The sequence below is a fragment of the Anopheles stephensi genome, chromosome 3 (assembly GCF_013141755.1).
Source record: "Anopheles stephensi strain Indian chromosome 3, UCI_ANSTEP_V1.0, whole genome shotgun sequence".
NCBI classification, from domain to species: Eukaryota; Metazoa; Arthropoda; class Insecta; order Diptera; family Culicidae; genus Anopheles; species Anopheles stephensi.
In genome coordinates this window covers 9,573,503-9,598,083 of record NC_050203.1, presented here as the reverse complement: position 1 = coordinate 9,598,083, position 24,581 = coordinate 9,573,503, and the positions used below count along the sequence as shown (strand labels likewise).

Genomic DNA, 24,581 nt, shown 5'->3' with positions numbered 1-24,581 from the left:
TTGACAGATCCACAAACGCAAACAATAACAGCACCGATTTGTTTACATAGAAAAACACGTTTGCTTGCAACGGGGCAAACAATCAGAACGTTTTAGGGAAAAACATTATATCTAAAGCTTTTGTACTAAACATTACCGCACATAAAGTAATCAAACGATGGTTCGAGTCAAACAAAGGTAAGACACCACTGGTACGCGCTACAATCGTGGTGCCTGATCGTTCCCCTGCAATGTGCTCGCTTTCCCCTTAGGTACATTCTGGTGCAAATCCGGTGCAATAATGTACCGGCCGATGAGCCCGTCTATATTTCATCGACTTTACTGTACCATCAAATTATGGGGTACGTGGAGCAGTGCTACGGCGTGTTTGGGTGTGCGAGTATGCTGAAGCTGAACGTGATATACTTTAACGCTAAAACGCACCTTTGCATCGTACAAGCGAGGCATGGGCCTCACCGGTTTATCACCAGCGTTCTACCCTTAATGCTCGAGGTAAGCGTGTTTTTTGCCGTCGCTTCTTTAGGCTACGCTTTCTCCACTAATGTCCTCCATCCTCGGTACCTCACCATAGGCCGGTAAACAGCCTGCCCGGTTTCGCACGCTGTACGTGGGAGCAACGCTGAAACAGTGCCAGAAGTTTATCGTCAAATATCAGCAGCGCTACATCAACAAAACTATCGGCGACTGTCGGGGGGCCTTGCAGAAAAAGATGCTGATCGAAGATGTTACCAATATGCAGAAGCTGCAGTAGCACACACACACATTCGACACGGGTGTACGGGTGGGTTTCTTGTGTATCAAATATCTTTATTAGGCTTCGGGCGTTTGTGATAGGCCCCTTTACAAAGGGAATAAATTATTGCATGGCGCACCGTCCGGCGGCCACGTAATATGCGCACACGGCAGTACGGCGATCAGGTAGAGGTTTTTGCGTCAGTTACGGTCCAGTGTCTAGGGTAAGAGTTGTCAGTGGGTACGCTCTCATATCACAGAATCCACCAGTCAACCGAGCCAGCAGCAGCAGCTGGGCACGGGTCAGGTTGTGTGTGTGTGTGTCAGGTGTCAGTGTCCATTTCGTCCAACTAAGTTAACCTCTCCATCGTTCACTGCATCTAGTAGCAATCGTCATCACACTCCTTGCAGACGTACTTCAACCGACTCGACGCTCCACCAACGCCACAGGTGTTGTTCAGGAAATCGCTCAAGTTGGACGAGAGGCACAGCAAATGTTCGTTCTTGCCCACGCTCACGTGCGTCGCCAGCCGACATTCGTCCGCGTTCTGGATCAGCTCAAAGTTGCACTCCCGGTACGGTTGATCGGTGTCCCAAAGGTAAAGCTCGGACTCGCTCCGATAGCGCAGCACAACGCCCTTGCCGCCGTCCGTACCGAGCAGCACCGAATGCTTCCGCTTCGTTCCCATCTCCACGATCGCACTCGATCCCTTGCCACTGCGCAGATGTTCCGACTTGATCGAGTACACCTTCTGCCCGCAGAGGTAGCTAAAGATGACTACGCTCTGTCCCTTGGGCTTGGGGATGAGCAGCAGGTAGAGCACATCGGAGTCACCGCATCCGGCCGAGATGGCACGTGGAAGTACTACGCGGACGATTTTATTGCTATTCACATCGATCACGATGATGGCACCGTCTCCGTCAGAAATGTAGCTGAAGAACAGAACGATTTTGTTAGAGAAAATCTCGTTATAAAAGCTAGTGCTCGTACTCGCACTTACACAAACGGATGTCCCGATTCGTTGTAGTCCGTGACGAGATACTGGAGACGCGAGCTGGATTTCACGATTTCCGACAGATCGATAGTTTTAACCGTCTTGTCGTTGCTGAGGGTGAATGCGTAAACCTTCGGCGGGCAGCGCTTGATCGGTTGCTCCAGGAAGTTGGTAATCCCGGAATCGAGTGCCCACAAAATGCGCTACAGAGGAGGACAGGCAGGCAGGCAGGTTGATATTAATAGAAAGCCTACTCCATTACCGCTCCGCGAGGACTTACCTTAACATCGACATAAAGATCGATCACTGACTGGAGCGAATTGCAGTTGCCCTCCTCCTGGTAAGCCCAGCACGGGAACGGTTTAATATGCGCGTAGCAGCTCGGCTTGTTCAGATCGATCTGTCCCAGTGTGGTAGGCACGCCGGCACGCAACCTGGGCAGCGCCATGATCACCCGGTGGTTTTCGCACTGAAACCGGAGCGGCATCACGCTGCGCGCCTTGTAGCGCTGTGTCGAGATGTAGATGTTCTTCGTCGAATCACAGGGAAAGTCGATCGAGTTTCCATTTATTCGGTACACCTTATCGCAGTACTCGTGCTCCTCGTGACTGCCCAAAACCGTCACCAGAGCAAACAGCAGTCCGAACAGTTGCCCGATCGTACGGTGGCAACCCATCGTGCGGTAGCTGTAGCTGCACCAAATTCAAAACGTAAAACCGTTGGCCCCGGAGCTCTTAGCTGCTTACACGCGGCACTGTCACTGACTGGCCACACGACACGTTACTGATTGCTGGTAACGCTTCTGCCACGCCATATATACCACGCTACCCTGCGCACGGGTTAGTTTTGGTTTGGGCGTCCTCCAGCGTGCCAACGGCGGTGTGGTGTACGTGTGCCTCAAGTCTGGGCCGCATGTTTTACCTATAGACCGTGACATTGGGATGGTGGTTGGAATGTGTGCGACTGACCACTGTGCGTTGTCTGCAGATTCATCATCTCAGCACACGCACAACGCACGTTAAAGCACCGAGAATCTACTCTTGGTGTGATGTGATGTAAAACTACTGACAAATTCGTGCGTATCCCGTATTATGTGTGGCTTTTTTTTTAGTCTCTCCTCCAGATTATCACACGTACATGCATAGATGAGCATGACACTACATGCGTATGATGCGTAATGCGTGTGTAAGATTAGTGCGATGGTCGTGCGTTAGGGCATACATAGCTATCAGACTTGGCCACTCGCCTTTCGACCTTGCCTTTCGGTAGGAGGAGTTTTGGACACTGATTAGGGATGCTCATTGGAGTCGAACAATCGTTTATCCCAACTCTTAAAGATCTCCTTTTGGACGAACTTTGAGGACTTTAAGCGTCTGGTTCAATCCTCATGAAGTGCGTTAGGTCCTGCCGGGGAGTTCTGCCACAGTAGATAGAATGTAGCCGGATCCGCGCGAAATCTGAATTGTCTGGTAGAAGATGGCTCGATGAGCGTCCGTTTTGCACAAATATTAAACATTCTCCCTGGAACGGTCTCATGTATAAATAGGGATAATTAATCATCCTAGTGCAGAGATTTTCCTGAGGTCGGACGGCAGTCATACGTTTCTACATTTCCTGGCATACGCTGATGACATAGCCATCATTGGTTTGAAGCTCTCCTCATTGTAGCAGAAGCTTATCAAAGGATCGAGCGTGCAGCACAGAACCTAGGGTTGGAGATTAACGAGGCGAAAACCAAAATGATGGTGGCACCATCAGCAGCCCTGCTAACAAACACTGATTTAAGCAGGGGGTGATGTACAGATAGATGACCGCACCTTCGAAGTCGTCCAAAACTTCACCTATCTGGGGTCAAAAGTCATCACCGACAACAACATTGATGTTGAGTTACGCGCAAGCGGGCTCGCTGCCAACCGGTCATACTACAGCCTGAGGACACTTCTCCACTCTAAATATCTGTCGCGATGGACGAAGCTGGGATTGGACAGAACATTTATAGTCCCAGTACTCACATACGCCTCTGAGACATGGACTCTGTCCAAAACTGACGGAGCCCTCTTAGCCGCGCGTTCGAGAGGGAGATGCTCAGAAGGATTTTTTGGCCCGGTATGTGTGCAAGGACAATGGAGGAGCCGCTACAACGACGAGCTCTACGAGCTGTACGATAGTCTCACCATCGTGCAGCGAATCAGACTCGCCAGGCTTCGGTGGGCTGGTCACGTCATGAGAATGACACCGGACGACCCAGCCCGTAAAGTCGTTTTAGGCCGTCCACACGGGCAGAGGAGGCGTGGTAGGCCCAAATTGAGATGGAGTGATGGCGTTGATGCGTCCGCCAGAACGGCCGGGATAACGGAGCGGTTTCGAGGATTGTTGCAGCAGGCCAAGACCGCAATAAACTGTTCACTACGTTATGTGTCCTCCTAGCCCTCCTCCGAGACTCAATATTCCGAGTCTATATAGTAAGAGAAGAAGAAGTCGATGTCCCAAGCCATACTCCCAGGTCAGGAATAAGAGCATGGAGGTATGGTGAACTATTCTCCAGATCGGATGAAATTTTGGTAATCAGATTAATGATGGCGGTTCTTGAAGACATTTCGTCATTTTACTTTTCCTTTCCGAAAACAAATGGAAGAAACAAGCACTTAGCAGGAAATATGTACACTCTTCCAACCAGTAGTAGTGAACGTGCTTTAAACACGTAGTAAAAGTAGCAGCAGTTCAACTTCGAAATGTCTCTTGAAGGTCTCCAGGGCTCAGTTGAGACCTCCTGTTGAAAGTTCCGGGTAGTAAGCTACACGCCAGCACCGATCGCTTCCGAAGGCATCATAACAAATTTCTTTCCGAGTCACAAGGTACCATGCCCGACTACCTACCGATGACACTCCGCCATAGTACGTGCTAGTAATGGAGTCCGAAATTCTCAACCGTTTCAACCCAAGTGTACGAATTTCACACGTTTGCTTTCGCTCAAAAAACAAAATTGTGGCTGCATAAACTCCTCTCACCTGCGACGGACTGGAGTCATGTTGGCGTCTCAACTTCACGGTGGTGGGCCGCGCTTGTTAGTTGTCTGCGACACAACTATTTGAAAACATAAAACAAAACGGCGCAAACAGCACGAACCTACACAAGGGCGCCGGGCGTATCGCAAAACCGTGGCCATCGTTTTGGCCCTTCACATTGACTGTGGCTAACACTGTGCGTAACTGAGGTCTGGGACTGGGGCAACCTGACCGCTACACCTCCGCCGTCAAGCAAGGCTATAAAACGTTACGTACCGGAACGTCGGGAGAACAGTCGGGTGTAGGGCGCGCGTTGTAGTTAGACGGGTTGAAAGCTTCTTGTGTCTCTGTACTTGGACGTTACGAATTGAAGAAGCAGGTTTTACCTTACGGAGCGGGAGATAATGCGATCCACACTCTACGTCGGCTTGGTGCCGATCCTGGTCGTGCTGCTGATCGCCTGCTGCTCCGCAGCAATCGCCGACAAGGGTTCCTCCTGCACATCGTCGGACAACTGCACCAGGACGATTTACACCTGGGAGGGTGGCCGTATCGTGTGGCCATGTCCCACCACCAAGCGGCTCATCATCAGCACCGGCAAGTACTTGCCCCGTGATCTGATCGCCATGCGTTGCCAGCGGGCCGGCACCCACACGCTCTGCGTTTTCCCGCGCTTCAAGAGCAGCAATCCGATCACGCTGAGCAAGGTGTACGCCACCAAGAAGGGCTGTGACGTGAAGTTCGAACCGTTCCCGTGCTGGAACGAGCAGGAGGAAGGTAACTGCAATGCGCTCCAGTCCGCCATCGACCTGTACAGCGACGGGGACTACGTGTGGGTGCTGGACAGTGGAGTAACGCAATCGCTCCGGGCGCCATTGCAGCGATGCCCTCCGAAGGTGGTGGTGTACTGTAGCAAAACGGGCAAAAAGCTCAAAACGATCAATCTGGCCCGGTTTGTGACGGAAAAGTCTCGGCTCCAGTACATCCAGGTGGAGTGTCTGAAGGGTGGCCGCTGCTACGTGTACGTGAGCGACCCGGGCAACAATGCGATCATCGTGTACGATGTGTACAGCGGACGGGGTTATCGGGTGATCCTGCCAAAGGCGGTCCACATGGGCTGTCGGTATCGGGACATGCTGTACATCTTCCTGTCGAAGCACAAGGACGGTACGCGGCTGTACTTTACGTACCTGGGCGGACATCGACTGTTTGCGATCAAGACGGAGCATCTGCGCAAGGGACATGGTGGCAACATCATAGGTAAGGAGAGCTGAGGGGGGCGAAGATGGCGGATCGTGATCGTGGAATAAAATCTTCCCTTTCCCCAGACGTTGGCGAGAAACCGCACGTGCCCGTGTTCCTCGGCACGGACGGTGGGCACGGTGTGTTCTTCCGCGAGGAAGGCGAATCGAACATTTACTACTGGAACACCAACAGCTGCTACAAAAAGTCCAACTTCCGGCTAGTGTACAAGAGCGTGCTGGGCCTGTACGCAACCCACGTGTTCCCCGATCTCAAGCTTAACCGACTGCTGGTGATGGAGAACGATTTCCCGAGCTACGTGAAGGACCATGCCGGCTGCGGTACGCTCCATCAAATTTCCATCCTCGATGGAAGCTGCAAGTGTCATGGCGGTTCGTAAGCTGTCGTAGGACCTATCGTGTAATATTACAGCGAATGTAATTTATTAGACTGCACACCGTTGGACGGGTTTGCCGTCATGCGAACATGTGATATGCAGAGAGCTAGTGTAGTGACTAATTAGAGCGACGCAAAGCCTGCCAAACGAACACCGCCGTATCGCGGGGCGCAACAGATGTCCCACCCCGAAAGACTCCGAAAGTTGCCAGAAATATGTTAGTAATAATAAATGAAAGATTCAAACAGTATCCCAACTGATTCACGACTTTGAAAATGTTGTACAACAATAACAAGGAAGTAGATTGGTGGTTGTGGAGCTATGAGTTCAAGGCCAAACATAGGATTAAAGTACTTACCTGTTTGATGTTGTTTGGCTTTTATCTGGTGATTAGAATTGGTTGGTTTAGCCCCCGTTAGTAAGTTTTTCGGTTCGTTTCATCCTACAGCCGCATGAAGCATGCAAATCCTTCGACTCCGGTTTGTTCGAGTGTTCGAAAACTTAATGTTTATTATAGAATGCATACAGACTCGCTGCGGATCTAGTTCTTCTGCAGCATCTCACGCTTCTTGGCCTTTTCAAGCTTGGCCAGACGTGCCATACTCTTCGGACCGAGCAGACCACCGCCCCAGTGACGGCGGATGTCATCGAACCGATCGTTGAAGTTGGCCTTGATCGTTTCAACCAGCTTGGCCAGGTTAGGCTTGTCGGCGTTCTCGACCTGGGTCAGCGCGACGCAGGTGCACGTCTTGCGGTACACCAACGTTCCCAGGCGCGACTTGCCCTTGATGATGCAGTACGGCACTCCCATCTTACGGCACAGCGCCGGCAGGTAGACGACCAGCTCGATCGGATCGACGTCGTGCGCAATCACGACCAGCTGAGCCTTCTTCTGCTCGACCATCTTCACCACGGTGTTCACACCCTGGCGCACCTGGTTCGCACGCTTCGTCGGCGCCTCATCCTTGCCGGCCGCCTTCGCCTCAGCCTTTGCCTTCAGGCGCTGGACACGGGCGATCGGGTTCTCCGGGCGGTACTTCTCCAGCATCTTCATCACCTGCTGGGCCGTCGGTTTATCCACCGTCTGGGTGAACTGGTTAATCGGCGGCGGAATCTTCAGACGCTTCTGGAGGATGGCCCGGTGGCGCTGGATGCGAATGTACTTCGGCCAGCGCACGAACCGGCTCAGGTCACGCTTGGGCTGCACATTTTGGCCAATGCCGTAGTTCTTAACACGTTTCTCGAACAGGGGGTTCACCACCTTCTTAACCTCAACTTTTTTCGGCTTGGCCAGCGGGGCCGGAGCGACCTTCTGCTTCGGCACGACCTTCTTCTTGACGGGCTTCTTGGTCACCATGGTGGATAGAACCTGGAACGGAGGCGGATATTATGAGTAAACACACGAATTTACGACGGAAATAGTTAGCAGCACACCTATTCCTTTCGATTGCCAAGTGGAAAAGAAAAATACACGCCGCTGTCATGTGCCGAATAGGCTTTTTTGTGCTGCCTCTTCACGTGCTGTCAGTTCCGTCAGCTCATATCGTTTTGATACGTATGGTAGGGCTCGTGGAAAAGCATCGAATCAATACAACACCGAACGAGGAGTTTGGTGTAAAATATTAGAAAAAAAGAATCGAAAATACTCACATTTATCTGTTTTTCAAGTTTTTCGTGGCCAAACATGATTGAAAAATTCAATCATATTGGCATTGAATGCTAAAAGGCCTATTCAGATCGAATCACGCTGTCAAATATTATCGTTTTTGATATAAACTCATGAACAATGTAGAATACCATCCAATAGAATGAAACAAACAGTTCATAGAACAGTAGTGATGTAGTCTTTTCATTTAACGAAACATTTTTTACTCCAAAAACGAATTGCAAAATCAGAAAGCATTATTTATGGCATCACGAACGAATCGTCGCTTGTGCTATAACTTATCGTTTTTGAGACAGTTTGTATTTCAAACGATGGTAAAGATGGAAAGAGTGCACCAATTTCTTACCAAAATGTGGAAATCCTTTAAACATAGCGGTCATCATAGTTATAGTTACTAAATTCAGCGGACGACATTCCCAATTGCCTGAAAAATAATAGAAAAAAGTCACCGGAACGTTCTCCCCCAGTCCGTTCAAATTCAGCGCCTCACTGTCAAAGCGTCCTCGATGTACGGACCTGCTGTTTTTACATATTTATGCCGAACGGGCAGCAAATTCTAGGAAAGTGGTGTGAAATTTTGCGAAACTACGATACGGTTCGGTTCCGTGAATACAGTGTAGCTGAATCGCACCCGTTAAAGGTTTGGCTCCTCGTAAGGTGCATCGCAGTGCAGTGGCTCGCCGTGGCTTCCATCGATCGATGGTTGCAGCAGCAGCATGATTGTGTGAAAAGTGATGTCGATAACATTAATGCAAGAATTCTGGGAATCTTCCCCTCATTGGCACCACGAAACTTCTCGATGCGGAAGTGGGCGCAGATAGTTTTTTTCCGTTCGTTCGGTCGTTCGTATTGCGTTGTGAAACACATCATCGCCTGAAAAAAAACCCGATCTGATCGAGAAGTGTGTGAGAGAGCCCCCCCACGAGTGGGCCGTATAAAAACTGCTCGTGGTGCGTTTTTGTCGAGCATTCTGAATCATGTGGTACACCTTTTGTGTGCGTGTATGGGGAAGGAGCACTTCTTTAAAGGGGTTGCAGGGCTGGAGGCAGCAGAAGACGGTAGACTGGTCGACGAATGTTGGTTTCAGCTGGTGCACAATAAGCATAACAACACACACACTCACACACAAACACACTGAGGCGTATGTGTCATATCCGCTGGTGTGACGTAGCCGATGGAGAAAACCAGGCGAAAGATGATGGGAAAGATGGAAGAAAAAATTAGCAAGGCTAACTCTCGGTGTTTATCGTGTTGGAGCGGGTTGGAAGCGCACCGTGAGAAGCGTGCTGAGGAGGCACCATCAAGGTCGTCCTCGTCGTGCCAACAATGATGATAAAAACGGTGCAAAAAAAAAAGCAAAACGGCCCACGAATAGAAAACAGGTGGCGGATGGATTGGATGCACAAACAGGATGGTCGATGTTCGAAACAGCTGCTGACGGATTGGCTGATCGAATCCGTATCGGGATAATCCACCTTTTCGTGGCTCGTGGCTGATGGTTGACAAGGGTTACCGAAAGACAGCCAGGTTGATGGGAGTAGGAGGCGAAGAAAAAAACCCACACTGCAATGGCATTGAGATCATGTGGATGTGGTGTAGTAGTATATGCGTACCGACGTGTGTTTGTGTGTGTGTGCATGTACGTTTGCATGCAGTAAGAATGCTATTTTTTCCCTCCCTGTTCAGGGCGGAAAAGCGGTCGAGAATAATACTACAACAACAACCCTCCCAAAGCAAGCCAAAAAGAGAGAGAGAGAGGGAAAAACACACACAAGTCAATGTATTTTTAGATTTTCTGATTTTCACGTCCATCTCTTCGGACAACCGTCCGTCATCCGCGTCCTGGCTGTCCCCTGGTTACATGCGACCGGCGTTGTGGCTGGTAGTACCGAGGGTCACCGTGAAAGGTCCTCCACGACCATCCATTCACGCCCTCCATTCATCCCCACCAGCGTGAATCCCCGCGCTGCCTGTGTCGGGAAATCAAAGGCGAGGTGCGGGATCGACAGGTTGGTCGACGAGACGGCAGGCGACGAGGAAGTGGTTTGAGGAGGAAAAAAATGCGACAAAAACAAACAAATGAAACGTCAGTACAGATGGGCAAGGCTTACTACACTAGTCAGCGTTCAAATCCCATTGCGTATCAAAATTATCTCGCCCTCCCGTTCGTCATCGTCGCCCGTTGTCATTTTGCACAGATTGTAGTTTTCCTTTTTTTTTTGTTGTATTGTTTAAAAGTACACACACACATACACACATACTGCACTCGATGTAATTGTTTACTTGCGATAGTACAAAACCCCGAGATTACAAGCATGCGTTACTTTGAGCAGGCTTCTGTTTCGTAGCCGTTGATAATATGGGCAGCGAAGCAAAGCGATTGCCGTTCGTCAGTCATAAAGATTGCTGGATCGATTCGTCGTCGTCTGTGTATGTGTGTGTGTTGTGTCATGTGAGGCAGCTTTTTTTTTGTAGTGCAAAATCGATTCTAGTTTCAAAATAGTGTACAGAAACGGAGAGTGAGGGATTGTAACACGCACTGCACGTGATGATTCATACCGATGCACATGTAACATGTACAGAAGGGAATCGAGAAAAAGAAAACAAATCATACCCGATTAGGTGTGCCAAAATGTTGCTTCGCTTGTACCTGTTGGTGTGTTAATGTTAAATTGTTGTTATCAAACGTGTTCGGAACGCAAATGCCCAGGCTACTACGATACGCAAAATACGGTTGAATCATGGTGCTGCTGGTCGTTTGAAGTGTGTTTCTGTGTGTGGTCGTGTGTGTGGAGTTGCATTTATGCTGACAGCTGGCAATGTAGAGACAGGGCAACAACAAAGAAACCCAAAACGGGGGATAACATCTCCCATTTTAACGGTAAATGGCTAAACCAGTAGCTGCCGGTGGAGGGCAAGCATAAGCATAGATTGTGCTGAGCGCGAAAGAGCACGCAATCAGTTTTCATTCTTAGTCTGTGTGCTCTCTCGCTCGCTCCCCAAACCCATCGTCGCTCTCTTTCCTACCGAGAGACAGGCTGCTGACAGTGTTGGGCGATGAGCACCAGCAGCAGCACATTTGTTTACGTTACGACGTCATCATCAACCTCCTCGCGCGTGTAGTACGGAATGGTGTGATGGTGTTGTCTAGCTGGAAGAAAGCATAGAATGACGACGACAAGGCTAACGACTGCTTCGCTGGAGCTCTGTGGCATAAAGGTGTTTGACAGTGTTGACAGTGTTTAGTGTAGATTGTTGTTACATTGGTTTGTTCTTCTTATTGCAGTGTTGAAAACAATTAATTGAGCGTGAAAAATCGATCCGGAAAGGAAAAAATCCTCCCCACCTTAAAGTGTGTGTTCGGTGTGTGTGTGTGTAGGAGCGTCGCCTGGTGTGGTAGTGATTTAGTTTTAAGTTTCTGGAGGCATAGGTTGTAAGCGACAACGTAATACAATATTCAAATTCAAATCGAACCACACACTCATACGCTCGCGCACCCCCCTTGTGTGTATACACGTGCCAAGTGACAACAGCAGCAGTGCGTCATCATAGTGTTTGAAAACAAAGAGTGCATTGGCAACAACATCGTAGTAAACAGCGCTGAACCACAAGTGTGTGTTGAGCCCGTTTCAGTGCGTAAGCCCTTCTCTGCCCTGGCAGATTAAGTGCTCAGTGTGTGTGCGTGTGTGTGCGTTTGAAAAAGCTTAAATTAAAGCACGATCGTTAAGCTACGGTAAAACAAACATGTTGGGGCGGGTGCGACTCAAAGAGAACGGCATCGTGGACGAGGAGCTGCCGACGCTGATGGAGACGACGATCCGCTACCTGGCGAAGAACCTCGACGTCATTTGCAACACCGACCCGGTCACGCATCAGCTGGAGCTGAAGGACGACGTCGTGGTGCCGAACGAAATTTGCGACAGGTGAGTTTGCTGGTTCGAAAGTTGTGGGCTCGCTCGTCCTGTTGGCCTATTTCTTTCACCGGGTGTTGAACGACGATCATTGGCGATGATCGTCGTATGACGCACCATCGCGATCGGCCCTGTCGAGAGTGGAGTGAAAGCTGGACTGGTGAACTTTCCATTCAATGCAAAACCGAGGCAAACGAACGGTGCGGTTCCCGCGCGTTCTGTCCCTGCCACATTATAAGCAACCTCACAGCGCCCACCCTGTTGTAATAATTGGTTTGTGTGTTATCAGTCCACAACACCACGGTGAGGTACAGGGACAGGAGAAGCTAAGAAGAAAAAAAAGCCTCGATAATGTGTGCGTACGATGGGGCCTGTATTCCCGTTAGCAGTAGAGCTAGCAGAGATTGCCACGACACCGCAACGCTTTCTTCCTTTCACTGGCCGATACGCAAAAAGGGCATACAAAGAAACAAAAAAGGGAACAAAGAACACGCGACGAACTGCGTGTGTGTGTGTGTTTAGGACCAAGTTCTCTATCACCACGGCCCCACGACTGTAGTAACGCGCTTCGGCAATACTACGGCTCTAGGTACGAGTGTCCGCCGCGTGCCACCAGATACACACACACACACATGGACGAGCATGTGCGGCCGAGATAATGCAGTGTGCAGGCAGGCAGGCCGTTGCAGTGTGTTGCATGAATTCTCCTTTATGGCACCGAATCGTAAGAACAACGTGCACACGATGGCATGGTTACATAATTTGTCCATCCCGTTCTAGAGAGGGGGCCTTGGAATGGAAGGCGGACGAGTTCGGTTCGGTTGGGTCAGCGCACACTTTCCAAGCACCGATATTGCCGAACCGAAAAACCTTTCCTATCGCTCCGTCTCAGCTAATCAGCTGATTCCAGTTGCGCGCTTGTGCTGTACAGTATAGGGGTCCCGAGACCCGATTCTTCTGGCTGATACCGATGCAACATTCTTGCCACAGCACAGGGGCTAGCAATCGATTATGGGAGGTTTTTTGCAGTAAAATTACCATTTTTAAATTTAATTAATTTATAGAGGCTTTTGTTTTTGAAGCGGTCCGAAGCCCAGGAACCTAAAGCGTTTCTCGATCGACCATCCTAGCTACGAATACTGTCAAGCAAATCCAGAAATAACAGGCCAAAATTCTTCCTAGTTTGGGGAATAACTTCTTTTTTTCGCACATTTATGAGATTGATAAGCTAAGGCTTTATGTTAACACCAAAATGTCCCTAAAAGATGTTTATCACCTTCAATCAATTAGAAAACATAAAATATTTATATTTTTTTGATTCTGGAGGAGTTGAAAGCATATTGAAGGTATCGGTTAACGATCTGTGTGGTCATGCTGGTCATATAATTGCTTACTAGGCTTAATGACACCACGGATGGTCAGTCCTCACTACGGGGGAATGGTCTAAATGGGATTTGTTCCCCAGTTCTGTCATCGGCGTTGCTATCGCCTCGGCCACCTAAGACACATTATTTAAATATGGTTCAGTGTACTTCAAAACGTTCTGAACATCGTGGCACTATTTAAAACTTGGGTCGTTAGTTCTGCCTAAACAGAAATTGGAAAAATTTCGCTCCCTATCTCAAGGAGCTCTATCGGTTGACGTTCCCTGCCTGCTAACAACGGAAGCCAGTGTTGGCTCATGTCTCTCTGTGTGTGCGCATTAAAATCGTTGTGTGGATTTGATGCAGTTATTGCGACGTACAGCAAGATTCCCGCCCCGTCATTCCAACCCTCCACCCCATCTTAGCCTTGCCTAATCGATTCTCGTTCTCGCCAATTCCCTCTCGCGCTTCATGTTCCTTCCCCCTTTTTCCCGGGGGTGAACATTCACTCGAACGCACCCCCGTGCGCTGCCCCGTGTTCATTCGCAGTCGAGAGCAGGTTTTCTTTATGTTAGGCCTAGGCGAGGTAGGCAACCCAGTAGGGGGGGCTGGGCAGAAAGGCGACAGGCGGGTGGTGGATAAGGTCGAGTGTGTATGCAGTTTTCGCTTGCCTGCTAACTGCAGCTACCTTCTTTTATCCTTCAAATCGCTTCGTGATTTGTATATATTTTGCACACAACAACCAACCAACTAACCGACCCGTCAGCTCCTTCGGTACGGTACGAAGCCTACCGTCCTCGGTAGCTCCTTCGACTAGCAACACCGGAGTAGGCGGATGTGTGTGGTTCAGGTGTTTGTCGGTTTGCTTTCGGTGAAACTTGACTCCCTACTTATGGCTCCCTATCGAGCAGCCCTTTCCTAACCTCTCCAGGGCAGCCCTATATTATCGTTCTTCAAGCTTCTCTTTGTTATGAAAGTAGGCTTCGTAGAGATCTACTTTGCAGCTCACGAAGGGGATGATCGAGCTTCAGAAGAGCTCGCTGGAGCGACGGGAAGACGACATGAAGGGCTGGAGTTCTTTGTTGTCCCTTCGTTCGGGATTAGGTTTAAGCCAGCTGGCCAACTAACTTTGCTCTGGATACTGTTGAAAGGTTTACGCCACGCCGTTATGGGTCAGGGCGAACTGCAACTACGGTACGCTGAGCTGCAACTGATGAAAACCGCAAGCGCGCTATCAGACTAATTGCAGTTAGTAGGCAATCGTTATAATTGTAACAGCCTGTGCAATAGGTGTGTTTGAGTAGCGTTTAATGGAATTTTCCTCATGCAAAAACATATTTATTTTGCTTTAAGTTTAAAAAAAAAATGCTTCAACAATTTCATAGAAACTGTGAGTGTTAGGGATGAAGGTTTCATACCCCAAAAACCTTGTAGCTCTTCGAAACCATCGGGCGAGATGCAGATGATATAAACAAAACCCAGTTACGCACTTTGCCATCATAATGGTCGCATTAAGTTCGGAACCCAAAATTGCTGTTCTCATTAGCGCAAGGGCAGACGTCACCTTTGCTACATCTCATTCTACAAGGAATGACGATAATTGAGCTTGTGCTGTGTCTGTGTGTGTTAAAATTAACCTCAAGTGAAAGGAACGTGCCTTGACCGGACTCAAAGTGCACTCTCGGGCTTTGGTTTTGTTTATCTGTTGGGCCATCCTGTTGCTCCTGTCACACCCATTATTTACCAAGACGAAGACCGACAGCATGCGCTATTCATAGCACAAAACATGAACCATGAAGCGCTTGTCTTGTGCTGGGGCTGGGCTTGATTCGTCTTAGAATGTCGCGCTTTATTGCGTTCTATTCGACCATGCACGTATACACAGCAACGCGGTGATCGCTTTTAAAATACCGTGCAGTCTGATCGCCTGATATCGGCACATGTCTGTCGGCTCTGGCATGTGCGCATCTGAACATGACATTATTCTGCACGGGATCGTTTAAAGTCCAACGAGACGAATGAGAGCGAGAGATCCGTAGTTCGGCATTATCTGGGATTTCTAAGACCTGATACTAGAATCTACGTCTAATAAGGTGAAATTAAATCAAACTTAGTGTTTGATTTGTTGGGAATACATTGGAGGGTCCAGCGCAAGTAAAGTAGCAATGCTAACGATATGTAACAGAACAACTCCCACCCTTGAGATTGCGTGCTCTGACCCTGGCGGTTCTCCAGCAACCAGCCCTCGCCTACGCACCTCACGAATGACAACGAAAGGTGTGGAATACCCTTCCGACAGAGTGCTTAGAATTTATCGAGCAATCCTCCTCCGAGTAGTGTGTCTATTCGGCCGGAAAGCGGAAAGCAATTGAAGGTCGATTTTTCGATTGTTCCTTGCATTGTGTTGCGTTCGCTTCTTACTTCACCAATGCCAACCAGAAATATTTGTTTTGCCATAAAGTACATCGCATACTTCTGTTGGAGGTTTATGGTGAGCTCAGTCGTACTGCGTAAGTCGGACGTCGATTGCGCCATGATTTGTTCCTCCCAGTACTTTTAATTATTTCGTTAAACAAAGGTTAAAGCTACACACGGTTCGGTGCTGTGTGGTAATTGACATCGGCCCCGAGTTGTCCTTGCACTCTTAGCTTCGAGCGATAGTACGGATCATAAGCAAAGAGCGGTGATGATGATGCCACACAAGTCCGGTGGCCAATCTTCATCTGCATACCGAAGCGGATGTGGATTACATAAGGCACACCCAAACTAAGCGGGGATTGCTAGAATAAATCGCCCGAAAAATAAATAAAAAATGGTACAATTTGTTCAACAACTGGTGATAAGTTATGTCAATGAACTTCCTCAGTGTCTCGCTCCTCAGTGTCTCGCTCGCACGCGTGAGGATCGCTCCAGAAGAAATGAATTTCTTCGCTGATTGCTGTGGGATGCCATCGCAAATGTCACGCCGCGTTGTACAAAGTTCGTTAGTTACGCTGAGGCGAATTAGTTGTGTTGCTGTCCCGCATCGCCACACTCCGGAATATGGTGTGTTGTGCACCGCACAACAGAGCCACCCCGGCAATTGTCACAAATCGAGCGGCTGCAACGTGTCGCGCCAGCGTGTGATAGTCCACAATTGGTCATATATTACCTGCAATCGGCGAAACCTTTCGGATATGCGAGCATGGGACGTAGCGAGCGAGTGTGCGCGTGCGCGGGCCGCCTATTCCAACCTTCAAACAACAGGCGCAACAGCGGGCGGCCTCGTGAATGGCTGCCCGTACTGCGGCGGCGGCTCTCGTGTGCACTTGAAAATGGTAAATTGACGACGACGTGACGCTGTTTGTGCGGAGAATGTCATCCATATGACGCCAAAGCTAGTTAAGCTTAGGCTAGGCCTGTGTTGGCTACTGAAATGGAGAAGTAGTGTCACCGGTGCGCGACATTGTTTACGGTTCGTGAATTTCGTCAGCTTCGGTGTGCATTGTTTGCATTGCGAATGTAATAATACAGCTGAGGCTGAGAGATGTATTAAGTTATTAGCATTAACTTGCGATTCTTACGTAGCAGCATTTGAGACCGAACTGTGGCAACAGTATCTAGTTTAAGCCGTCATATAGCATCACCGATGCATGGATCGTGTCATGGTCGTGTGCCATGACCTTCGGTGTACTACACTGGATGATCGTGGATCGGATCTCATCTCGGTCTTCGGTGGCTGGTGGCGGGACAAAACGTCATTTTTCGGGCTATTTTCGAGGCACTGTGGTAAGCTAAATATCTTGGGTAGGGGGTAAGTCGCAATGCTCTCCAGTCTTTGGACACGGTAAAATCGATTATCCAATCCCACCCGGAGACCTTACACTGATACTGGTTTTTACTCTAAACTGATAGTTAGATATGACATACCACAAACTTTCTTCAGGTTGTACTAAGTACTAAGGAAGAAGATACAGAAGAATTGGTCGAAATACCCAGATCTCTTAGAAAGAGTGGCGCTTAAGTAAGGTTTAGGCACGATCGTGTGCCTGTCTTATTGGTTTCAATTTACCTCAGAGACTGTTTGTAGTAGTACTCCATACATTGTTTGGTCAGCTAAGGTTAACGCGTGTGTTGTATCAGTAGCCGTTTGTAGTAATCAGTATTAATTTTGGCCAACATCATGTTGCGCTTCTTACGTTTGGGTGATGGGTCAACTTGAGTTGAGTCATATCAGCCTGGGCGCAGCCCGATGTGCTCGGTACGCATGTGAAATTCACGTGTGGTTTCAATCATGTCTGCGGTACGTGCCTCGGATGTTCCAGTAGCAACAACCTTGCGGGGCGGTAGACGGCCCATTCACCGTTTGTGATAAGAGCGCTGCTGAAGGTGCTCCGACAACCATCGACAGGTCGAAAGCTTTTTTATTCCTTGCGAATTCCTTGTTGTAACCTTGGACGACGAAAAAAGCGGGGTTTGTACTGCTTTCAAGCAGTTATAGAATCTCATTTTATGAGCGTGTCCCGAAATGGGCAATATCTGAACGGAGTTTTATGGGGCCCACTCTTTGATGGGATAGGCGGATGTGAGCAAATTAAAAGTTGATCAACTAGAATTTGGGTAAAGATCACGGTTTTCTGTCTTCTGTCAAGGTGATCAGAGCGATCTCCGGGGCATAGCTTTACGACCGAGGATTTAGCCTATGCGATCGGCAGTATGCTTTGAAAATTTCTTGTCACTCAACTGGTACGCAAGCTTAGTCAATTCAGTTAATCGAATGTTTTGCCGCCCTTGTTGGTTTGCTGTGGAGTTGTTGTGAGATCTCTCCTCCGACGCTGATGAAGATGAAGAACGTGGCGGCTCAAAACCCCTAATAATTGATTATGATTAAATGATTTAATTCCATTAGCAACTTCACTCACAAAACACCGGTCGATTTCAATCAGCGCCATAAAGATAAGCCTCTCTCACTCGCTCTCTCTCGACTCGGTGTTTAGGCTACTAAATCACTAATCAAACACCAATCATTGCCGGTCATTTTGGGCCGGTTTTCCGCGCTTAATTGCTTTACCACCACCTGCCAGACTCTTTCAGACTTTGCCCGCAGAAAATGACCGCTGCTCGGCACACGAGGTTCCGTTTTCCGTGCGACGGTTTTCGTTGCTTTTCTCCTCCGTCCGTCGAAGTATCGGCGGTGGTGGTGGGCAAGGTCATGGGAAATGAATGATGATTATGGCCGCGAAATATGATGGTCTCTTTCGGGGGGTCCCTCTTGCGACTGCTGTTTGCTGGTTCTGCTCGTGGCTTAATGACTTGGGAAGAAAAGGGGAAAAGCTAAAGAAGATTAGATTGTTTTTTTATTTCGCGGCTTCTGTTTTTATGTTGGGGCGATTCGCGATCGTGATGGTGATGCCTAACCTTAATCATCGTGACTACGTGTTGTTGCTTTTGCTGACAAATCTTTGGAATGCTTTGTGCCGTTGTCACCGTCTAGAAATGCAAAATTATCGCATTGCGGGTCTTTTTGGGGCAAAATATTGTTCACGCTACTTAGATTTACGACAAAGAGCTTAATCTATTTGTGGAGCAGCATGCGTCTGCAGCAGGCGAATCGTCCGTGTAGGCAAATGATTTACATTTCCCATGGTTCCCGGGGCGAAATAGACGTTGCTGCATTCTTGATGGCACATGCACGACTAAACATTCCAAAGCCCGGGTGGAGCACATTGTTCATTTGCGCGAAAATGAGTTTAATGACAAAAATAGCAACACCTCTCTACGACGGAGCCATTTTTAGCTCCAGAAACGCTTCTGATCCATCCTCCTGATGATGATGGGTAACAGCTGGAGTGGATCTAGAATTGAGTCTTGGCGCGTGGTTTAAAACACAACTCCCAACGCTAATCAAGATTTCGTCTGTCATTGCTCCACCTTCAGATTTCTCCGCTACCAGCAGGACTGCGGGCAGGACATCAACGATCGCTTCATCCAGATATTCCGCGACACGGAGAAGACCCCGCTGCGCCATGTCAGCCTGCGGAACAGCACCATCACGAACGAGGGCATGCGCATACTGTTGCGACACCCGCTCAAGTCACTCTCGATGTGGTACTGCAACAAGATCACGACCGCATCCTGGAACATCCTGATCGAGCACTGCCGGCAGCTGCGTTCGCTCGAGCTGGGCCGGTTCGTGGATATGCTGAAGCACAGCGAACCGAACGAGAAGACACCGATCGACTTTCAGCTGCTGTTGCCCCGGCTGCAGCGCCTGAAGTTGAACGGGGTCGTGCTGCAGCCTACGATACAGTTCAGCCATCTGACCGAGCTGACCCATCTCGATCTGACTGCGTGCATCTTTGCGGAGTTCAGCCTGAAGGCGCTGGTGGATCTGCCGAACCTGCGGACCCTCATCCTGTTCAACGTGTGGCCGCTCGAGCACGAGTTCCCGACGCTGTGCAAGCTTAAAAATCTCGAAACGCTCGACCTGTCCGTGTCGCGTGCGAATGTCGACGGAAACTATCTAACGCCTAACAAAGTAAGTGTTTTGGCAGTTGGCAGGTGACAGAACGTTCCTTTAACCTATGTCCCCGTTGTCTGTTTCTCGCGTTTTGCAGTTGCTAGCAAACTTAGTTGAAAATCTACCAAACCTGCGACATTTGGACATCTCCGGTACGAACCTGGCCGGTGATGGAGTGGCCGAACGGGCTGGCTCCTGCACGGGGAACAGTTCGGACATCCCGGGGCTGGTTAGTCGGGTGGATCGACCGTTGGATTTTCTCGGCATCTACTACACTTCCCACTCGGCGTGCAAATGGCACGACATTCCGGCACTGAGGGTAAATTACATTAGGCGGGACGCGGGAGGTTTCAGAAAACTAAACCGTTTTGTTTCCACAAAACCCTTTTTTAGGTCGCTGGTGAGGCAACGGAACAACAGATCCTGGTAGCTGCGGTGGCTTATCAGGACCGGCACGAACTGCTGACGAAGGTACTGAACGACCTGTACCATCTGTTGCGGTTCGAAACGTGCAAACAAATCCACAAAGCGCTGGACGTCGTTCTGACGGCGATGGATAAGCACATACGCGTGAAAAATATTCAGATTAGTGGCAGGTTGGTTGAGATGAGGGCTCTGTCCCTTTGCTACGGACGTTTAAATATTGACCGGATTCATTCCAGCGCCACCTTGTTCTACATCGTGAAAGGAAGGGAAAAGATGAAGTTTGGCGTGCCGTTGAAGAATCACATCATCCACACGCTGCTGAACGGTATGTCCACCCACCTGACGGACGATACGATGATGCGGAATGGGTGTTTAACGTTGTGTCAGTTCAACATACCGCTTGATGTGGTAAGTGTCCTAGGCTTAGGAGCTGTATAGATCACACTGACTGAGCCTTAATCGTTCCATTACAGATGTTTGAGTACGAGCGGCTGGTACACATTTTGCTGCATGGCGTATCGTACCGAGAGCAGGAAGGATTCGTGCAGCGCATCGCAATCTATCTGCTAAATTCGCTAGCCTGCCAGGTGGACGGCAGCCAGAAGCTGTTTTTGGGCGATCTCGGTGCTATATCGGTAAGCCATAAAACTAGGGGCCGTGTGAGGTCGCGGGATATCCTGATTACAGCATTTCACTTATCACCTCATCATCATTCGCAGACGATGCTGAACTTGATCAACGATCGATTATCGAGGCGTGTCTTTGACGACGTGATGGAAGTGGCCTGGTCGACCATGTGGAACGTAACCGACGAGACGGCAAAGAACTGCGAACGGTTTCTCGATGGGCGCGGAATGGAATATTTCCTCGGTTGTCTGAAGGTGAGCAGCCGATGGCCAGGTTTAAAGCCATTTTATTGATAGTAACGTGTGTTTTGCTCTTCTCTTTGCCCCAAAGCTATTCCCCGACCGGGACGAGCTGCTGCGCAACATGATGGGTTTGCTCGGTAATGTGGCGGAAGTTAAGGAGCTGCGGCCACGCCTTATGACGCCCGAGTTTATAACCGAGTTTTCCGACTTGCTCGATTCGTCCAGCGACGGCATTGAGGTTAGGATTGAGGGTGTGCACCGGACGGAAGACGGATCAATCGTACTACTAAATCCTTATCCTTACACAGGTCAGCTACAATGCGGCCGGTGTGTTAGCCCACATCGCTTCGGACGGTGCGGACGCGTGGAAGATTACGAGACCGACGCGGTACAGTGTTTTGGTCCGCATGGTGGAAGCGATCGAACGGTGGGATCTGTCGGCGGAGCGTAACATCAACTATCGCAGCTTCGAGCCGATCCTCGGGTTGATTCGCTGCTATCATACGCCACAGTGTCAACATTGGGCCATCTGGGCACTAGCGAATCTAACCAAAGTAGGTGTTTCATCGATCAAAAATAGGCCGTAAGAATTCGCTCAAGAGCATTCCATCTATCCTTTGCCTTTCAGGTCTACCCGACCAAATACTGCCGGGTGGTGGAGCAAGAGCACGGTATAGAGCTGCTGCAGGAGCTGATCGATCATCCCCAGCCGTATCCGCGTCTCAAGGAGCTAGCCCAGATCGTGTTGACGCACTGTCGCAATCTTAGCGAACCGATGAACGGGACGACGACCGGTGGCAACAACAGCAACAACAATACGGACCCAAACGTAATGGAGCTGGACGGCTAAAAGCCATTCGCCCATTTTATTAGCAGTATCGGCAAGCATCAGCATAGGACACATAGTGTGTGTGTGTGTGTGTGTGTAGCGCATCACAAGTGATATGTAGCGAGCGGAAGCGGAAACTGAAAAGGCTAATAGCAACTGGCTTCTATTGCCACGATAATGTGAAGAGTAAGCAAGGCACAAGAGGGGGCAAGCGGACGGGCGTCACCGCGAGCGTGCTGCTGCTGACCTGTTGTTTAGGCAAACATTCTGCGAGCGCAATAAAAATGTCAGTTACCCAATCGAAGCAAGCAAGTACGCGTCGATGGTAAGTGGTGTGAGGGAGTGATATTGTTGTAGCATGGAGTGAGGATAATGTAACGCACAGTGTTGTTAGCCACATCTCTCCGTTGGGCGGCCATTTTGTAGATAGAGAACGTACCATCAAATGCCTACTTTTCATCTTGCTGCCTACGTTCGATTCTGCTTCTGTTGTTGGTTTTCGTTTAGACGCGCTAGGCTTCCCGCGCCGTTTGTGAGCCTCTTTTTTTTGGTTTCTTCTGTCTTCTCTGACAAGCTCAGGAAATGTGTCTGTGGTTGTTATGGGTGCGGCTGTCACTACGCGTGCCACTGTCTCCAGTGTCGTATGCGTAGCTTGTGTGTATAGGATGCGGAAAGGAAGGATTGATACTGGTGGGAGGTGGAAAAGCACCGCAGGATTAGGGTTATGTGTTGATAAGGCTTTTGTTTTTCGGTTTTGCGCGTGTAAATAGTGTGAAGCAATTAGTACTGCACCCGGTTAAGCCTGGAGAGTCCATAGTGCTGCGTACATGTGCGTTTGCGTGAGTGTGAGTGTGCGTATGAGAGTGAATATTAAATCAGTCGAAGCGGGCGATGGAAAGGTGATGAAAACATGCAAGTGTGCTGCGTGTAAGTGATAGCGAGCTAATGGCAAGAGTGAAAGAGTGCAACAGAGCAAGGAATAGAAGCAAAACACGTTCAGACGAAAAACAAAAACGCTTGTGTTATCTGTTATCTTGCAGATTTGCTTGCGACAGGTAGCTATTTGGCAATGTTTTGTTTTCCTTCCGAGTTTGCTCTTTTGGTCATCGTTCCCTGAACCGGTTTTACTGTCCCGCGTGAAGATCTAACCGGAAGCGTCCATTAACCCTTGCTTACGTAGGTGCGTGTGTGCGTAAGACGTTATCAGTCCAACCCACTAGCCTCTGTACAATGTTAACGAAGAATGATATTACGTACTAAATAACGATGCTCCCACGTTCGGTGATTCATTTCACTCGTTATGGTTGTGTGACGGTGACAAGTGTTTCGTTGTCGCAATGTATCAGGACATCCATCTCCTGGGGGGGGGATTCCCACATTCTGGGCTGGGATGGGATGTCGAACAGTTCAGGTTAAATTTTGCAACCGGAGGGAAAATTAAATCGAAGCATGCTCTGGTTGCTGGAGTAATGCGCTCTATAACTGCTTTCTCTTCTTTTTGGATTGCTTGCTCAGTCCAGTTTGTGACTGACGGTCGCGAAACAAAAACACGCTCTGCTCTAATAACATACTAACATCTCACTCGAAGTATCCAAAGTACGCGTTAGCAAACGATCGGTGGTCGTTTAGTTAGGTGGTTCGTAGTAGAAGTTCGTCACATCGCGCACCGTAATGTCGCGAGGGCCGCTATGAACGTGAGGAATGAGTTTACTAAGCCAAACGCCTGTTAAAATCAGAAGAACGCATAAGAAAATAGGAACAACAAATAACAGCAACAATAAAATATGAAGAATCATTTCCAAAATTGCTACAGTTATCACAGAAGCCATGATGATCGATGAGAATCCAGCGAGCGAGTAGGACGCCCAGTGAGGAGTGTTCACAGCGAGCTCTGCAGGTAAGTAAAATGTTTATCATTTATTTAAATTAGCGTCAAGAGAATCATCAAAATTTGGATCGGTTGATGTGCATGAACCCACGATGGAAGCTTCCAGAGGCCTTCAGCTGCCGGAAGATTATGGGCATCGCCTACTACTCCTCGTCTCCTCCAAACATGTGGTCCTTCGCGTAACGCCTCCTTCCACCGCTACGCACCTCGCTTAAGTAACGCCTGAAGATCATCTTCTTCTTTTCTGACCTTTTCTGGCTTTGTGTGACTTAATTTTATCCGTGGCCGGATAGTCAGCCCTGCAGAGATCATCACAGCAATCAAGTTCCCTGATTGATCAAGTTGTTGGATATTATCGACGTAGGGATCTACGTTGACTTAGACCGTTGCCTGGTTATGGTTTAGTTACGTTAAAATATCTGCGTAGTCAACAAGCAACAATTACACAGAGTTCTACAAGGATCAGCTAAAGCAAGCCGATGTGGCAGGAGACTTCGCGAAGAATTAAAAAGAAGCGCCTGTACTATGCTAGATCGTACAGCAGTGTTGAGTCTTCTTGACTTATTAAGTGGACCATACAGCAAAAGAATTATTATTGAATATAGTATCGAAAAATAGAGTAATTAGACCTTCAATGCCTTTTAATGTGGCAATTTTTCATTGGACCATCATACAGGAAGAACTTAGCCAAGACACAAACCCAACCGGCTGAAACGCTCGCACGCGCTTGTATACAATGTGCAGAAACGGTGCTATTC

General features: G+C 48.9%; 5 protein-coding genes across 11 annotated transcripts; 3 read left to right on the top strand and 2 right to left on the bottom strand.

The window, feature by feature from the left end:
- Window positions 1-10: 10 nt before the first annotated feature.
- Window positions 11-921, top strand: LOC118513070 (ribonuclease P/MRP protein subunit POP5). Its single transcript, XM_036058420.1, has 3 exons — window positions 11-177; window positions 252-492; window positions 572-921. Exons 1-3 carry the CDS (start codon window positions 158-160, stop codon window positions 749-751), a joined length of 441 nt encoding a protein of 146 aa, XP_035914313.1. The 5' UTR covers window positions 11-157; the 3' UTR covers window positions 752-921.
- LOC118513067 (major royal jelly protein 4-like) lies at window positions 777-3,410 on the bottom strand. Its single transcript, XM_036058415.1, has 3 exons — window positions 2,008-3,410; window positions 1,734-1,930; window positions 777-1,665 (listed from the first exon to the last, which is right to left on the bottom strand). The coding sequence occupies exons 1-3, from the start codon at window positions 2,401-2,403 to the stop codon at window positions 1,113-1,115; spliced, it is 1,146 nt and encodes a 381-aa protein (XP_035914308.1). The 5' UTR covers window positions 2,404-3,410; the 3' UTR covers window positions 777-1,112.
- Window positions 3,411-4,082: 672 nt separating this feature from the next.
- Window positions 4,083-6,621, top strand: LOC118513063. The gene is made up of 2 exons (XM_036058412.1): window positions 4,083-5,992; window positions 6,061-6,621. Exons 1-2 carry the CDS (start codon window positions 5,137-5,139, stop codon window positions 6,372-6,374), a joined length of 1,170 nt encoding a protein of 389 aa, XP_035914305.1. The 5' UTR covers window positions 4,083-5,136; the 3' UTR covers window positions 6,375-6,621.
- Window positions 6,622-6,846: 225 nt separating this feature from the next.
- LOC118513065 (60S ribosomal protein L7a) lies at window positions 6,847-7,962 on the bottom strand. Its single transcript, XM_036058413.1, has 2 exons — window positions 7,806-7,962; window positions 6,847-7,740 (listed from the first exon to the last, which is right to left on the bottom strand). The coding sequence occupies exon 2, from the start codon at window positions 7,726-7,728 to the stop codon at window positions 6,913-6,915; it is 816 nt and encodes a 271-aa protein (XP_035914306.1). The 5' UTR covers window positions 7,729-7,740; window positions 7,806-7,962; the 3' UTR covers window positions 6,847-6,912.
- Window positions 7,963-8,525: 563 nt separating this feature from the next.
- On the top strand, window positions 8,526-23,732 carry LOC118513056 (protein zer-1 homolog). 7 transcript variants are annotated; one of them, XM_036058379.1, is made up of 11 exons: window positions 8,526-8,677; window positions 11,324-11,960; window positions 19,229-19,829; window positions 19,909-20,130; window positions 20,205-20,407; window positions 20,474-20,645; window positions 20,711-20,872; window positions 20,957-21,118; window positions 21,195-21,344; window positions 21,415-21,660; window positions 21,735-23,732. In XM_036058379.1, exons 2-11 carry the CDS (start codon window positions 11,782-11,784, stop codon window positions 21,954-21,956), a joined length of 2,319 nt encoding a protein of 772 aa, XP_035914272.1. In that variant the 5' UTR covers window positions 8,526-8,677; window positions 11,324-11,781; the 3' UTR covers window positions 21,957-23,732. The 7 variants fall into 7 exon arrangements, with proteins under 7 accessions (XP_035914272.1, XP_035914273.1, XP_035914271.1 ...); XM_036058380.1 differs by having other exon boundaries at window positions 8,560-8,694; XM_036058383.1 differs by having other exon boundaries at window positions 8,651-8,768.
- Window positions 23,733-24,581: the final 849 nt, after the last annotated feature.

Excerpts from the sequence above, each read along its gene's own strand:
- LOC118513070 (XM_036058420.1), top strand. The coding sequence starts at position 158 with ATGGTTCGAGTCAAACAAAG. Across the intron at positions 178-251 it reads ATGGTTCGAGTCAAACAAAG|GTACATTCTGGTGCAAATCC; the intron begins GTAAGACACCAC and ends CTTTCCCCTTAG. Across the intron at positions 493-571 it reads TTCTACCCTTAATGCTCGAG|GCCGGTAAACAGCCTGCCCG; the intron begins GTAAGCGTGTTT and ends ACCTCACCATAG.
- LOC118513067 (XM_036058415.1), bottom strand. The coding sequence starts at position 2,403 with ATGGGTTGCCACCGTACGATCGGGCAACTGTTCGGACTGCTGTTTGCT. Across the intron at positions 1,931-2,007 it reads ATCTTTATGTCGATGTTAAG|CGCATTTTGTGGGCACTCGA; the intron begins GTAAGTCCTCGC and ends CCTCCTCTGTAG. Across the intron at positions 1,666-1,733 it reads GAATCGGGACATCCGTTTGT|CTACATTTCTGACGGAGACG; the intron begins GTAAGTGCGAGT and ends TCTGTTCTTCAG.
- LOC118513063 (XM_036058412.1), top strand. The coding sequence starts at position 5,137 with ATGCGATCCACACTCTACGTCGGCTTGGTGCCGATCCTGGTCGTGCTG. Across the intron at positions 5,993-6,060 it reads ACATGGTGGCAACATCATAG|ACGTTGGCGAGAAACCGCAC; the intron begins GTAAGGAGAGCT and ends CCCTTTCCCCAG.
- LOC118513065 (XM_036058413.1), bottom strand. The coding sequence starts at position 7,728 with ATGGTGACCAAGAAGCCCGTCAAGAAGAAGGTCGTGCCGAAGCAGAAG.
- LOC118513056 (XM_036058378.1), top strand. The coding sequence starts at position 11,782 with ATGTTGGGGCGGGTGCGACTCAAAGAGAACGGCATCGTGGACGAGGAG. Across the intron at positions 20,646-20,710 it reads TCAACATACCGCTTGATGTG|ATGTTTGAGTACGAGCGGCT; the intron begins GTAAGTGTCCTA and ends GTTCCATTACAG. Across the intron at positions 21,661-21,734 it reads CACTAGCGAATCTAACCAAA|GTCTACCCGACCAAATACTG; the intron begins GTAGGTGTTTCA and ends TTTGCCTTTCAG.